The sequence below is a fragment of the Acartia tonsa genome, chromosome 12, assembly GCF_053477335.1.
Source record: "Acartia tonsa isolate MP-2025a chromosome 12, ASM5347733v1, whole genome shotgun sequence".
NCBI classification, from domain to species: Eukaryota; Metazoa; Arthropoda; class Copepoda; order Calanoida; family Acartiidae; genus Acartia; species Acartia tonsa.
The window spans coordinates 44009298-44025566 of record NC_137271.1 but is presented as its reverse complement, the minus strand read 5'-3'; the positions used below and the strand labels follow the sequence as shown (position 1 = coordinate 44025566).

The following is a 16269-nucleotide window of genomic DNA, read 5'->3' as shown; positions in this document are numbered from 1 at the left end:
TTTAGCCTTAAGCATTGGTTTAATAGGAGTAAAATGGTGTTTGTTCACTGCCCCCTTCCCTCCCACAAATAAAAAGCTCGTTGGATGCGACGCAAACGGTATTACTAATTTTAATCTACAAGCAGGGGTGTATATTCTGCACAAGATTTTTTTTTTCCCCGGCTACAATTTTTTTTATTTCTCCTCTACCCCCCTAGTTTTTTCTCACCAAGTAGGGGGGAAAATGGAAAAATATTTAAAAAAAACTCTTTATTTTATCCCTCCATTTGAAATCTACCATTTTTAATAAAAACGATGTATATTCCATGTTAAAAAAAATATTTTATGATTTATTTCAGACTGGAAACAAAAATCAAAATGACTGGACTAAATCTGAGGATAAGATTCCCGGATGGCCAAGGGGTCCTGAAAGGGATCGAGGGTTCAACTACGCTGGAATCTTTAATAGCTAAGGGGTATTATATGCGTTTTAGTTGTAGCCAACATTAGAACCAATTTTGAGGTCAAATCTCACTAAGTATGCGCGCGCATAGAAGTAAGCTACATGTTTCTTGGCATTTTCTAGAGAATTGATTAAACTCTATATAGCTAGTTTAATAAAACCTAGAGAGGGGTACGCTCTAATTCCCTCAAAGTTCATAATCACCACCCCCCATCCTAATTTAAAAATTAGATTGAAAATAATATAGGGATGGAGGGAGTTTTTTTCAACATACGTGGAGAGGCTTTAACCACTCGTATTTTATACATTGCTCATCAACCTTTAATTATTTTAGTCTAGACACAATGAATGTAAAACAAGATGTAAAAGAATGCTCTCAAATTCTGTCAGGTAAAACTTTTAATGTAACTTTTAATGATTTAGGTGTAATTAATTTTGAACCTTAAAGTCTGTAAGTTTTTAAAGAAACTCCCACTAACATGCAACTAATTGTTTTTTTTTGTTGTTATATAATGAGTGAAATAACACAAAGTTTGGAAGGGATTTTAGATGATTTTTCTCCCAAATTATGGGGATGACTTATCTCCACTAAATAGCTAGGTGTAACATTAAATAACCAGGACCAATATTGAGCTTTTTTAGAATTTTTGGATCATGATCCATGATCCGATTTTTTGTACGATACATACTCATATACCTACGTACAGACAGAAAACTTTATTACTTTAGATTATTTTTATATTTTATTCAGGATTTCCACCTAAACCCTTAGACATGACAGATAAATCAGTTACTATAGGTACGTGAAGGGGGGGGGGGGGAAGTTTTGACACATTTGCGTAAACAGGGAGTATAGGCTTTATCTTTGGACTGAGAGTATAGGTTATTAGGGATAAAATCATTCTTATATGATGAATTTTCCCAAGTTTTAAGATTTTTTGGATAGGCCTCCAGGTTCCGGAGCTCCAGGCCTCCAGGTCCTCTCTGTACAGGTAAAAATGAAAAAAAAAAAAAATTTTTTTGAAGAGTTAGAAGTCAACTTATGAAACAAAATATGCGTTTTTTTCTTCAAATATGTGAATAACATTCAAAAATATGCATATTTTGTTTCATAGGTTGACTTCTAACTCTTAAAAAAAAAATTATTTTTTTAATTTTTACCTGTACAGAGAGGACCTGGAGGCCTGGAGCTCCGGAACCTGGAGGCCTGTCCAAAAAATCTTAAAACTTGGGAAAATTCATCATATAAGAATGATTTTATCCCAAATAACCTATCCTCTCAGTCCAAAGATAAAGCCTATACTCCCTGTTTACGCAAATGTGTCAAAACTTCCCCCCCTTCCTTAATTTATATCAAACATTTCAAACATGGGATTTATTCGGCTGATTCATATGTTTCCTGAAATTATCTGAGTGATAAAAACCTATTCTTTAGCTTTGTAAATGGGATTTGTCCTGACTTACATTATCTGTTTTTCTGTTCTTTATGCATTTCAAATCTTTCTACCTATAAATAATAGTTTTGCTTTGCTTCTTAATGAAATATTCTTTATTTTATTTTAGAATCCTTAGGTCTTAAATCTGGTGATACTTTAATTTTTAAGGTAAACTTTTATATTACCTACCTGAAAATATTTCTTCCTGTCTAAAAAAACTACTAGATACCTATATAGGTATTTAATATATATTATAATTATATGTGTATTAAGTAAAAATATTACAAAAAGTTAGACTCTTAAGCTATAAATAAACATTACTTAGTTGGAGTAGGTGTTGTGCAAAATAACAAGGTATCAAAAAATTAATTATGATTGTTTGTTTTTAGCTTAGTGATAAAACTAGTTCTCTTCCAAGTGGCCAGGTTTTTGGGTAAGTAGATAAATGATATTTTTTAATTGATAGGCTTATTTTGCTCCTTGCAATTTGAGGCTGTGATTTTGTTCGTGTTGTATATTCAATAACATTGAAACGGCAATAACATTAGGTATTTAGATTCTATCTACATGGCGAATGATGTAACCATGGTCTTTTTCGTCATTAAATTATTGTAACGTAGGTAGGTACTTTTTTTGTTTATTGTAATCTTAATTCGAATACATTTTATTACATTATTTTTTAGGACAAACCCCTCTACCCCTGCACAAAATGGGGTAGAAACCGCTGCTCCATCAAATAGCGAAACCAATGGCATTATTACCAATGACACAAACAGGCATTTTAATATAATTTTTCTCAGCACTTCCTAGTAGCTAGGACGACGCAGATACATTCTTTAAAATAAATTAGACGTAATAGGGACAAAGAACATTGGTAAACTTATAAAGTTTCCACGCATGTTATAATGAAACAAAGTATTATTTAGAAGAAAATGTCAAAAGTGGGGTTTAAATGGACGTGAGGACTTTGTATCAATGCTTATCAGGGGTGTATATTTTCAAAATTGACCCTGCTCATGGGGGGGGGGGGGGGGGAATTATAAAATAAGTGGTTGGTGGGGAAAAAAATATAAAAATTAAGAATACTGAAAACATTTTTTCCATTCCCCCCCCCCCCTCATTGGTGAAAAAAAACTAAAAAAATGTGTGGTAGGAGGGATAAAATAAATAAAATATAGAGTTCTTTAAATATTTTTCCATTTTCCCCCCTACTTGGTGAGAAAAAAACTAGGGGGGGAAATAAAATAAAAAAAATTTGTAGCCGGGGAAATAAAATTAATCTTGTGCAGAATATACACCCCTGATGCTTATAGATTTTACATGATTACTAGGTTGATTTTAAGATGCCTAAATTTACGATTTGACGAATATGCCGTAGGAGAAGAAAATATTCTTTTTTCTACTGAGAATGAAAAAATATTATTATGGACAATGACACAGAGTGCTTGAAAATAGCGAAGAAAGTTTAAACAAAAGACTGAAAACAAACTCTAGTGATATAGTTCTTAAAAGGTAAAACATTCTACTTATTAACATGAATAATACATTTTATGAGTATTAAAAGTTTTGCTTTATATAATGGAAGATTGTAAGTCGAGTTAGATAATTTATTGCGCTAGGTTTACAAACAAACTACAATATTTATTTTTATTGTTTAAAATTTTAAATAAATAGTTTTCTGAGAGGGTAGTAGATAACCAGAGATGGATCCTAAAAAAAAACTTTTTGGCTCACTGCCTCACTAAAATTAGTGAGGCTCGCTAAAAAATGTTGTGAAAAATCCTCCAAAATTAAATCGCATAAAAAATCTAAAAAAATTACTTAAATAAAATCATAAAAGGGTTTTAATATTAACATAGTAAGATTTTGTTTAATTTTTGTAGATTTTTAATGCGATTTTGGATGATTTTTCACAAAACTTTTTAGCGAGCCTCACTATAATTAGTGAGCCAAAAAGTTTTTTTTAAGAATCCACTTCTAGACAAGCATTCACAATTTTAGGGTTGTTGTACCGGCAGATAATAGTTGCCTGTTCACTTCCATCAATTATTGTATGTGCGGAGAGGTTAGTTTTTTTCACATAATAGCACATCTTCTCTATAACTAATGTTGTATGTCTTAGTCTAGTGTGACCTCCGGTAACGATTGTTAAGTGAAATGACCAGGATAACAACTAGATTTCTGTACACGTGTTTCTAAAATTTTTTATATAAAGTCTTCAAAGTTCGAAAGCCAATGAATGATAGATCGTGCTAAAAAAAACCTTAGAGCATTAGAAAAATTTGTAATATAAAATATAAAAAAAAACAAGCTTCTATCAACGCACGATGATTCTTATTGCCATTTGCCCATGTCAGAAATTTTTAAAAGCGAAGCTTTTCTTTAATTAGGGTTGGTCAGTCCGTCCGTCCTTTAAACAATATCCTGTATTTAAGCAGTTTTTAAAAACAAATTTACTTACAAATTGTTTCGATTTTTACACATCTATATTCTGATTATTCAGATATTACACTCTGCAAGTGTTAATGTTCGTTTGTCTTACCGTTTCAGAGCTTCGCTTTAATGGATGTTGTCATCCTTGTTTATTAGATAACGATTATGTTTAAGTGTTTAACACACAGCGTGTATTCTTTAAGGATTATCTGTTCTTTTTGGGATGAAATGAAATAAGATAATTAAATACAAGAATCCACGTGAAAGAAAAACAAATGCAGAAAGTATTCTTTTTAGGTAGTACAAAGCGAGCACATACAGTTTATGAGAGAGATTATTTCTGCAACAGTTTCTTCGGACCAAGAAAAATACTCAGAAGCATTCCTGGGTAAATCAAACGAGAAGTAAGCTTTTGAAATTGTCTGGATACCTCTGTTTTTTATTTTGTTCCTATATTTTTTAGTGAATTATGTTTTACTCAGGGATCTAAAGGGATAAGACAATGAACATGAAATTGGTGTTCATTCTGAATTATGATAAATAATTACTAGTCACGTTCTGTGAACTAAAATCATTGGTTGAAACGTTTAGACATTAATAGTTTGTGCTAACCTATCAGAATTTGATAAAAGTACCTAAAGTTTTTAAACCAAAGAAACAGATAGTGTTTTATTTAACTTTGGGTACTTTCATCTTTCATACTGGATTTCCCAAAAGCACTTTGCATTTATTTTATGTTAAAAGGAATAAGTTAGATATAGGAAGGTGTGTCTAATAGCTTCTTATTTGACAAGAACAATCTTTTAATCTTAGTCTTATAATATTATAAACAAGTCTTACAATTAGATTGCTTGCAGATATTGTTCCTGGATTCAAACCAAGGATGCCTGGGGTGGGGCCATTGAGGTTCAAATATTAGCAGGTAAATTCAATATTTCAAAATTTAATAAATAAAAATCTAGATGAACATTCCATGAACAAGATCAATAGTAAAAGGAATCCGCATTATTGGCTAGAAAGTTTACACATTTTACATGAAATTGTAGGTTTTTCTTCTCCATTTCATACAAATAGCAAGCTAGCTATTAACAAGGGGGGGGGGGGGGGAGTTTTGACACATTTGCGTAAACCTGGCACCTAGGCTTTATCTTTGGACGGAGAGGATAGATTATTAATGATAAAATCATTCTTATAAAATGAATTTCACGAAGTTTTAAGATTTTTTGGTTAGGCCTCCAGGTTTCGGAGCTCCAGGCCTCCAGGTGGTAAAACTTCGTGAAATTCATCATATAAGAATGATTTTATCACTAATAACTTATCCTCTCAGTCCAAAGATAAAGCCTAGGTGCCAGGTTTACGCAAATGTGTCAAAACTTCCCCCCCCCCCCCCTTGATTTTTTAGGACAAAGCTTTGCTTGGACAAATTAAGACTGTCTAAAAATTCAAATGCTAGTACTATGGGATTGAATCATACGTGACTGAATAGAAGCAAAAATATTCGTCTGCTAGAAATTCCTTTTTAAGTAAACAGATTATTTCGTCAGTTTGACTATCTAGGAGGGTAAAACAAAATAAAATATATTTTTAAGATCAGTTTAATTAATGATGTCTTCCCGTATTATCTAAAATTTTATGGTCTTAGTAAGGCTTAGCCAAATTAGTTGCCAATCTTCCATAACAATTTTCTACACCCCCCCCCCCCCCCCTCTTGATGCTTTTGTAAATATTAGGGGGACGGGGTTAAATAACTGTATCTTTCCTTCGCAGTGTCCTTGTGCCGACTCTCAAATTGTTCATTGAAAATCAACCAATGGCGTCGGTTACACAGCTAAGTATCAGAACACAATTTGGTAGTAGACGCAGAAGGTTATTGAAAAAGGCAGGGAGGTAGTTATCTGTATATACATCTATACTATAGATCTGTGTTTAGAATATTTCCAAGTAATGATAGTCGTGGTGGACACACAGTCTGTTAGCTTAACAAAGTTTGGAGAATTTGGAAATTTTGATCAGGTATGCAAGTTTTAGTAGCGAGTGCAGCTACTCTGTAATTTACTACATAGTTTGAATAAGAAAAGATTAGGTGATTATTTTATTATAGAATACTATCTTATTCGTTTTATATTATAATAATCTTGTTAGTTTATTCATCTGCTGTTAGTAAGGAATTATCATAGAAACAACATCAGTAATAAAGTCTTAGAATCCCTTTTATACTTTTATTTGTGCTTATTCAAAATTTTAAAGTCATTTGGTAATAAAGCATTAATAAAGTATCAAAAGAAATAAAATTGCAATTCACGTTTATTATGTTAAGAAGTTATTATGATTATGTATGCTTTAAAAGGGGGGGGGGGGAATGTGGTGACTCGTGCCACGACATACCAGCAATTTTATTTTGGGTGCTACTCCCTTAGTTTTAGAGATAATTGGATGAAATCTTTTGGGCTGGGTCAGTAATTACCCCAACTATTGGTATCTTTCAAAAAAACGGCGGCGGGACCGCCGCTCCCGCCGCCCGCCGCCGTTTTCCGCCGCCACCAAAACAAAATTTTTTTTTGCATTTCTCGCCGAATTAGGCAATTTGGAATCATTTGAGACCATATGATGTTATTTTTTTCAACAATTTTTCCCCTTACAAGCAACCCTGCGGGAGGACTTAGTCATTTTTTTCAAATTCTCGTATATCAAGGTATATCTTAAATACAGTACTTCTCCTGTGATTTTGAAGATATTGAAACAAAATCTTTTTAGGTTGGTAAGTAAAAAATATTTGAATTAAGAAAACGGCGGCGGGACCGCCGCTCCCGCCGTCCGCCGCCGTTTTCCGCCGCCAACAAAAATTTTTTTTTCATTTCTCGCCGAATTAGGCAATTTGGAATCATTTGAGACCATGTTATTTTTTTCAAAAATTTTTCCCCTTACAAAAAATGTACAATTTTTGTACATTAAGTTATATCTTAAATTCAGTGGTAGGTACTCCTGTGATTTAAAAGATATTGAAACAAAATATTTTTAGGTAGGTCAGTTTCTAATGGCAGAGGTACGGCTGCGGAAAACGGCGGCGGGAAATGCAAATATAAAATTGGCGGCAGGGCTGCTTGCAAGGGGAAAAATTTTTGAAAAAAATAACATGGTCTCAAATGATTCCAAATTGCCTAATTCGGCGAGAAATGAAAAAAAATTTTTTTTGTTGGCGGCGGAAAACGGCGGCGGACGGCGGGAGCGGCGGTCCCGTCGCCGTTCCCCGCAGGGTTGCTTGTAAGGGGAAAAATTTTTGAAAAAAATAACATGGTCTTTAATGATTCCAAATTGCCTAATTCGGCGAGAAATGCAAAAAAAAAATTTTGTTGGCGGCGGCGGGAGCGGCGGTCCCGCCGGTCCCGCCGCCGTTTTCTTAATTCAAATATTTTTTACTTACCAACCTAAAAAGATTTTGTTTCAATATCTTCAAAATCACAGGAGAAGTACTGTATTTAAGATATACCTTGATATACGAGAATATGAAAAAAATGACTAAGTCCCCCCGCAAGGTTGCTTGTAAGGAGAAAAATTTTTGAAAAAAATAACATGGTCTCAAATGATTCCAAATTGCCTAATTCGGCGAGAAATGCAAAAAAAAAATTTTTTTTGGTGGCGGCGGAAAACGGCGGCGGGCGGCGGGAGCGGCGGTCCCGCCGCCTTTTTTTTGAAAGATACCAATAGTTGGGGTAATTACTGACCCAGCCCAAAAGATTTCATCCAATTATCTCTAAAACTAAGGGAGTAGCACCCAAAATAAAATTGCTGGTATGTCGTGGCACGAGTCACCACATTTCCCCCCCCCCCCCCCCTTTAACTTTAAAATTGTTTCTGTACTTTGTACCTAAAATTGTTTGGCGAGAAAAACTATTTTGAATAGATGTATTGTATATTCCAGAAAACTACCTGGTCCTTAAGTATCGTAGACCCTTTTCGTCTGCAAGCAAATTGCATTCTGTTCTTTTTAGGGACTCGGCTGTGTATATTTTCCGACGCTATTGGCTAATTTAAAAGACCCAATACAAAATCGGCACAGGTTCGCCTCCCTCTAGGCAGAGATACATATAGCTCATGTCCTCTCTATTCTTTTACTTTAATACCTATTTAGATCAAATATTTTCCTACATGTAGGTATGAATTAATTGAGAAATATATCTTTGTTTAGATGATGATGTTAATTTATGATGGTATACACTATGATGCTCTGTGCCAGCAAAGCCCAACAAGGAAATCTATTTTCTCCTCCAAAGATGAAAGGTATATTTCTATGCACTGTACAATAATAATGGATATTGAATAAACGTGGATATATTGACCGGGGAAAAATTGTTGCTAACATGGACCTCATTTATTGGTCAGTTCATTCATCCAGTAGGAGGCGATGAGAGGGGAGGTATCGATATTTCCGCCAGCTGCAAGCATCACTTCATTAGAGTACCTGAAAATCTAGTGCAACATCCAAGGAATGAAATATCGATTGCAAAAATTTTCAGTTGCCCGTATTGATTAAGGGAGAGAAAATAAGTTATCTATCTGAAATATTGCATCTCTACAATTCTTCAAATCAAAAAGAAAAAAAGAAACGTTAAATATCTTATTCAGATTCTTCAAAAATAGACTTTTTGTATGTATTATTTACTGATTTGTGTTTTTTCCTTTACAGGACGATTGAGAATGATAACCTTAGTTATTGAAATATATATATGGCCTGTACAAAGATGTTAGTTTGATAAAGTAGTCTTGGGTTGAGATGGATCAATAGCTTTTAAAACTATCAAAACTTAGAAATATACATATTTTCCAAGATCAGGGATCTTAAGGGATAAGATAATGGATGATAAATTGTTATACATCCTTATTAATGAACATTCAAAATATTGCTTGAAAATCATAGACACAAATAGTTAGTTTGAAATAAACTAACCAAAATTCAATAATTCAAGTACTTAAATTTTTCAGCCACCCGTGTTTGAGTTGACCTTTTTATGTGGCAAAATTTTTCCACATTCTCTTATGAACGCATCAGTATAAGAAATATTATCAGATAGTATCTCTTTAAAAGTTTATGAAAACCATTGTATTATTTATACTTCCTGACCATTGGTATGTTTTTTCTCGTATTCATTCAAAACCGGTGGATTAGAACTGGTTTTTATCCATACGAGAAAAAAACTATGTCTATTGTCTAGCATCGTATTATATCCAGTTTTACGAATAAAAAATGTACAATCTTAAGATTAAATCCATTTTATATCCGCGGAAAGCTGTTTATAACACGATGCGAGAAATAATTATTCTATATTTCAGAGTGTTAGATACAGCTCGTATATTGGGTGAGACAGAAAGAAAAGCACATAACTACACAGATACAACTGGCTTTACCCTCAAGTAAGTAAACAAATATCAAATTTGTAACTCTTTAATATATACTAGCGGCTGTGCCCCAAGAGGTTTGATCAAACCAATTTTTCGTATTTTAGATTTAAAGGAAAATTTTAAAAAAAAATTTGGGGGGGGGTATTTTTATTTTTTTGGGGGTTGGGGGTGTCCCATCCCCCAAGAAAATAGTTATAAACCTTCCCGGGACCTATGAGAATCTACCCTGTAAAGGAGAACCCGATCGGTTCAGCGGTTAGCGAGATCCTTCGCTACAAACAAACAGACAGACAGACAAACAGACATCGTTCTACTTTATATTATAGATTGTCGTGTTCGAGAATTATTTCAGTAAGATTTTGCAAGATAGGATGAAAGAAAGTTATAAAATAAAGTATTCAATATCTCCATTTTTTAATTTAATTTTACCATCTAATTCTACAGTACACTGTATATTCAATATGCAATTTACGTAGTTTTCAAAAAGGAATATATTCAGGTGTCTTGTTTGTGGCCATAAGATGAAGGGACAGAAAGAGGCTCAGTCACACGCTATGTCCACTAAACATACAAACTTTTCAGGAATTTTTCTTCTTTGATTAAAAGATAAAGTGTGATGTTTTCAATTATCAATAAGTCTTTCTTTCTGGTTTCGGGGATATATATGTTACTACAAAATTAACATTAAAAATCAGTCATTAAAAAAAATATTTGAAGAAAAATCTGTATGTTCAGAGGTCTAGCCTATGACCTGGGAGAGAAGAGCGTTCACAGGATTCTGCTGTGGGTGTTGTCTCTGGGGGGTCTGTAGAATATGGGGTGGCTGTTGCTGTTAGGAGGGCGTCGGATAGGCACATCAAGATGTGCACTGTGTAGATTTCATTTCTGACAACAAGAAAATCCTACATCCCCTAGGAGCCCACACTTATTCATGATAACACAAATATTTTACATTATGATATTAACAAGTTTGCTTTTTTCCTAAAGTATTCATAAAACCACCCTGCTATGATTTATCAAATTCTGAATTCACGTGACCTTAGCAAAGCAGTTAATAAAAATATCCATGAATTTACTTCCTATATTTTATGAAGAATTTTATTAAAGCAAACTTGTTCAGGATTTTGAATTGATTTTTTTTCTCGTGATTGTGCGGGAACTTAAAATTTTCAACCTTAATTTTATCCTAAACTAGATTTCTGGTTGCCAGAAATGAAATCTACGAAATTATTGAAATATTTTTAAATTTTGCTCTTCACAATTAAAACATTTTATTATAGGTAAGGATAAAATTTTCTGCATAATAATATAATTATACAATAGAATAATGTAAATGTTATCATTAAAAAATGCAAGTTTATTCAATTAGGTATATTTTTTTGCTTTCGGGGGCAAAATAGTTTTTTTTAATGGTGCCTTTATTCTGTTATTTTAAAATCACAATTAGTTATATTAGTAACAAAATTTAAATAGCAAAAATTAACTATGTTTCATCGTATTATAAATAGGTATCTTGATGTAAAAATACTTTTTAGTTTTTGTAGTAAAATTAGCTTAAATTTATTTTATATGATTTTTTATTGTAAATATCTGCTGTATGATTTTTGGTTTGTTTGTTAAATCGACTGAATTATGAAATTATCGTGTCTTCTTATTTTAATTTTTTTAGAAAATTTTACATTTACTTTTGAAGCTGAATTTTAAATTACAAATGGACAACTGATCTCTTTTAGATAAATAATTTTGATTTTCAAGCTTTATTAAAAATAAATTTTCAATTTACTGTAATTATGAAAAATCGTCACTGAACTTGTTCTCTATTGATAGATTGTATAATATGATAATTGTACTGAGGTGGATTCTTAAAAAAATTGCTTAACTAATCGCTTAGTGGGGCAATTTTTTTTAAAGAATCCACCTCTGTAGTAGCGCAATTCTTTAACTTTAGAAAATTGACTGATTTTGTAAAAGATATCCAGGGAGGGATGGGACATTGGACTGTAAATTTCACTGTTCCCCAAAGTTTTAAAAACTAGATCTGTTATTCGCTGGCTCAAAAACTTGTGGACTTTTAATGAAAATTATCCAAACTCTTCCACTAACAATTATGATCAACACAACGGGTAATTTTGTTGATCGTAATTGTGTAATACTTTAATTTTCAGTCCTTTGTCTAATCCCTAAAAATCCCCGCAGATATTTGTATCAGCTGCGCTACCCTCCTCGTATAGGCTTAATTTTCGAGTAACTTGTTCTCTAATACTCAATCAAACGTCTTATGTATTTTGATTTTCCTATTTTCCTTTTTGTAGGACATTTTACTATCTTAAGAATAGGGTTGGGCCGGATACTTTTTTAGCCGGATACCAGATATCCGGCTGATTTCTTATGCTGAATATCCGGTAACCCTCCGGATATCTGGCAAACGTTCGATATCCAGCAAATTACCGGATATCCGGCATTATAAACCAGCCGGATATCCTTTATCCAGATAGTTTCAATATCCGGTATCCGGCCGGATATTGAAATGGCCGGATTTCTGGCCCAACCCTACTTAAGAATACAAAAACAATTTTATAGATCTTATCAAAGTATTATGCAAGGTAGATTATCATTCTGTCTTGTGACAAATTTTCTCAAAATATGATACTCAATAAATAGAAAATAGAATAGTTTTCCTAAAAACTCAAATTGTCTTATCATTGAAAACATTGAATGTAATAATTTTAAAATTGTTATGTAAAGATAGCTATATGAAATATACGGATCTAGTGCAGTTTACGGTAAAATGTTCCTTCGATAGAATATCTCCAAAAAATTGTGTACTTTAAAGGCTGCTAGCTGTCAAACGGCTGAACGTACATGTTATGGATTTATAGATTATCTTCATAAATTTATGTAGTTTAAAGGCTGCTAGCTGTCAAACGGCTAAACGTACATGTTATGGATTTTTATATTATCTTCAAAAATTTATGTAGTTTAAAGGCTGCTAGCTGTCAAACGGCTGAACGTACATGTTATGAATTTATTAAAACGTGGCTATTCCAGATTATTTGCAGGCCTTCTTTTGACGGTTAGAATTTTGTGCATTATATTATATCCGTTTTGACGCTAGCTGCCTTTAACGTTGATAGATTTTTGGAGAAAATCGATCCCAGGAACAATTTACCGTGAACTGCACCTGATCCAAACATTTGATGAGAAAATTGTATGTACAGGAATGATAAGAGCTATTGTTGCGCAACTTTTAAAAAAATAAAATGAATATTTAAATCCATAGAAATTGGTTTATATATTTTCTGTCCTATAATTCCTATATGCCTGATATTGAAATTGAAACTATTTACGCATTACAAAATGGCGTTCTTTCACTTCCACAGATGTATCATACTATCAAATTATTAGAACTGCATATTATTTAACTAAAACAATCTTTTCTTTCCCTTTGTATGAAAACACCCTTTCTTATTTATTTGCTACTTCAGGATACGCCCCTAGAGGCCTCTAGTGACATTGGAATTTTTGAAAAAGAAAAAAAATGGAGTAGGTATTTTTTGGAGGGGGGGGGGGGCTGGTTTGCCCTCTCCCCTAATAGTTATAAACCTTCCCAGGGCCTATGAGAAGCTACATTGTAAAGGAGAACCATTTCGGTACAGCGGTTAGCGAGATCCTTTGGTACACAATTACACAAATCATGATTGGTTTTGATTTGCGCCTATTATGCAGGTGTGATAATATGCGTAGGTGAAAGGGTCCTAGGACAAACGCAGGAGACCCAAACATTTGAGCGGCCAAACGTCGGAGTGAATACTTAACCTAACCTATTTTAGACTATCTAACTTATAGGTTTTTTTAAATGCCTAAACCCTGCGGTGTGCTTATTTGTACATTCATATCTTAACTTAACCTAATTTGTATAGAAATACCTAATTGAGTTAATATTTTAACACACCTGCGTTTGTCCACTCAGACGTTTGGGACTCCTGCCTTTGTCATGGAATCAGTGAAAGCACACCACATTACAAAACATGTAGTTGTAGTTAATAATTCATTGAATTGTGAAATTTCAGATTTAAAATGTCTCACAATGTTAGCAATATCTGAGTAGTAGCTTTGCGAATGAGATATTTGCAAGGATTTTATGATACTTTTCTATTTTTGTGACTAAAGTAAAGTTTAAGTAAATTAGCTACGGATGTAATATTGTCGTCAATTTATCCCCTAGGGTTGGGCCGGATACTTTTTTGGCCAGATAACGGATATCCGGCTGATTTCTAATGTCAGATATCCGGTATCCGGCCGGACATCTGGACAACACCGGATATCCGACAAATTACTAAATATCCGGCATTAGAAATCAGCTGGATATCCGGTCCAATCATATTAGCTTCCTAACATTGAACTCGTGTATTGGTCAGTTCGTTTATCCAGTAGGAGTGGATTGTATGGGGTAAAGTGGGTGGTAGCGGGAGTCGTTATTTTAGCCCTCTGTAAGTTTCACTTTATTAGAGAATATGAAAATCTGGTATAAGATCCAAGTGACAATGTATCCATTGATATTAATTAGAGCAGCTACCAGCTACTTATTAACAAGAATTTATCCATGTGTTGTTCTGTCACATGTTATTTGCAGAATTGTAGTCTAAACAGTCTAGACCAGATTTGAAAATTGGTGCAATATACGGTTTTTTATAACTATATAATGAATTTAAAAGGGAAATGCCTGCATACTCTCATCAGGATTTGATTATAGAGTTGCCTCGCTTATAATACTTTACCTTGATGTCCTAAGACTCACTATTCCAAAAATCAGATGAATAGGATAATCATATCATATAACTAGAGTTGGCTCGATATAATTATCTCCCTATTAGCTAGTTTTCTATATGCATATCTATTTCTCAATAAATCTATTTTCCTCACCCGGCATTACTATCTAAAAGAAAGTAAATATTTAATAATTCAAATGATTTTTAAAAGATTTTTTAAAATTATATTTTTTTCTTTACATTACCATCACCAAAGGGTTAATGATGATGATTACAATTTTAGTTTAATATTTGAACACACAAAATGTCGCCACAATCGAATTCTTTTAAAACATAGTTTTCTTAAATTTATCATATTATAAATTTAAATTTTCTTTTTTATGATTAGAAATTAAATACATCAATATAAGGTAAATAGCAACATGAAATGAAAAAAATGAATTTATTTTTAATAAAGTAAAATAATGGGTCCTATCGTTCTGGGCAATGAGAGTTTATTATGGATTATTGGAGCACTATGAGTTTTAATCATATATTCCTTGGAAAACTTGAGCTCGTTTATAGACATTTATTTCCTATATAGATCTGACATGGATCTTGAAGCAATTAAGCAGGCCGTTTTGTACATGTTAAAAATTGGAAGATTTCATTAAATAAAAGTAATCGCAAATATACTTAGTAAATAAAATGTTGTGAAAAAGTTAAAAAAAAATAGAATTTTTAAATAGACGTACGGACTTTCTGATAACGATTATAGAGTTGCTACCCTTTCTAATTCGTACCTAACTGTAATAGGAATCATCATGCAAAGTTTGAAATTGATAGGACAATTCTAACATAAAAGTTGATCATTCTTAATTCATACACGTAATACATATCCCTTGATGTGTGAATTGTGGTAAATTATATAATTTTGTAATGTTGTAACAATGGTGACACATGTACCCTTTTTGCGCGTAATGTATGCTCTTTAAACCTATTATTTGAAAATTTACATCTAAGGCAAACGGACGCTTATAGTTAAGGTAGCGGAGCTAAAATCCCCCCACCCCTCTCACCCTTTTATCTTTTCCCCTTCCCTTTTTCCTTTCCCCTCCCCCACAAATGTACACGTCAAAGGCCTGTTGTACATGCCTTTTTAGTACACTTTGATCTGAAAAAAATCTGACAACTATGTGTGTAAGCTTAGTAATAGATTTGACAGTTCTCTAATAAGTACATTCATAGTGATTCATGTAATTGAATAAACGCAAAAAAACAAGGACGACAACATCCATAAAAGCGAAGCTCTGAAACGGCAGGACAAACGAACATTTGCACTTGTAGTGTCAGAACTGAATAATCAGAATATAAATGTATAAAAGTCGAACGAAACAAAATTGTACGTAAATCTGCTGAAAAACTGCTTAAATACAGGATATTGTTTAGGGAAATACTTACATTTTTAGGACTTGATTATAAAGATGCTTCGCTTATAACAATGTACTTAGTTGTCCTAGGAATCAGTATTCCAAAAATCAGACTAATCGGATAATTTTATCACATAAAAAATTTTTGTTAAAAAAGTTATAAAGCAACATGTTTGAAATGGACGTACGGAATTTCTGGTAACGATTAAAGAGTTGCTTAACTTTCTAACTTGTACTTAACTCCTATAGGAATCATCATCATAGACGTCCAAGGGGGGGGGGGTAATGGGGTGATTCCCCCCCCCCCCACTAGGCACCCCCAACCATTTAGGAGGGGGTATTTACCCCCTAAACAGTTTTAAGGGGGGAAATACCCCCCCCAA

General features: G+C 33.1%; 1 protein-coding gene across 4 annotated transcripts; it reads left to right on the top strand.

The window, feature by feature from the left end:
- Positions 1 to 341: 341 nt before the first annotated feature.
- Positions 342 to 13777, top strand: Yod1 (Yod1 deubiquitinase). 4 transcript variants are annotated; one of them, XR_013884605.1, is made up of 16 exons: positions 342 to 455; positions 777 to 832; positions 1194 to 1241; positions 2006 to 2046; positions 2268 to 2311; positions 2562 to 2654; positions 3319 to 3390; positions 3880 to 3947; positions 4613 to 4715; positions 5169 to 5233; positions 6242 to 6324; positions 8498 to 8589; positions 9640 to 9720; positions 10208 to 10290; positions 10444 to 10676; positions 10829 to 13777. XR_013884605.1 is itself a non-coding variant. In XM_080179035.1 (15 exons), the coding sequence occupies exons 1-15, from the start codon at positions 358 to 360 to the stop codon at positions 10449 to 10451; spliced, it is 1035 nt and encodes a 344-aa protein (XP_080035161.1). In that variant the 5' UTR covers positions 342 to 357; the 3' UTR covers positions 10452 to 10781. The 4 variants fall into 4 exon arrangements, 1 of the variants encoding a protein (XP_080035161.1); XR_013884604.1 differs by having other exon boundaries at positions 10444 to 10694; XR_013884606.1 differs by having other exon boundaries at positions 10444 to 10694; positions 10816 to 13777.
- The last annotated feature ends 2492 nt before the right edge of the window (positions 13778 to 16269 follow it).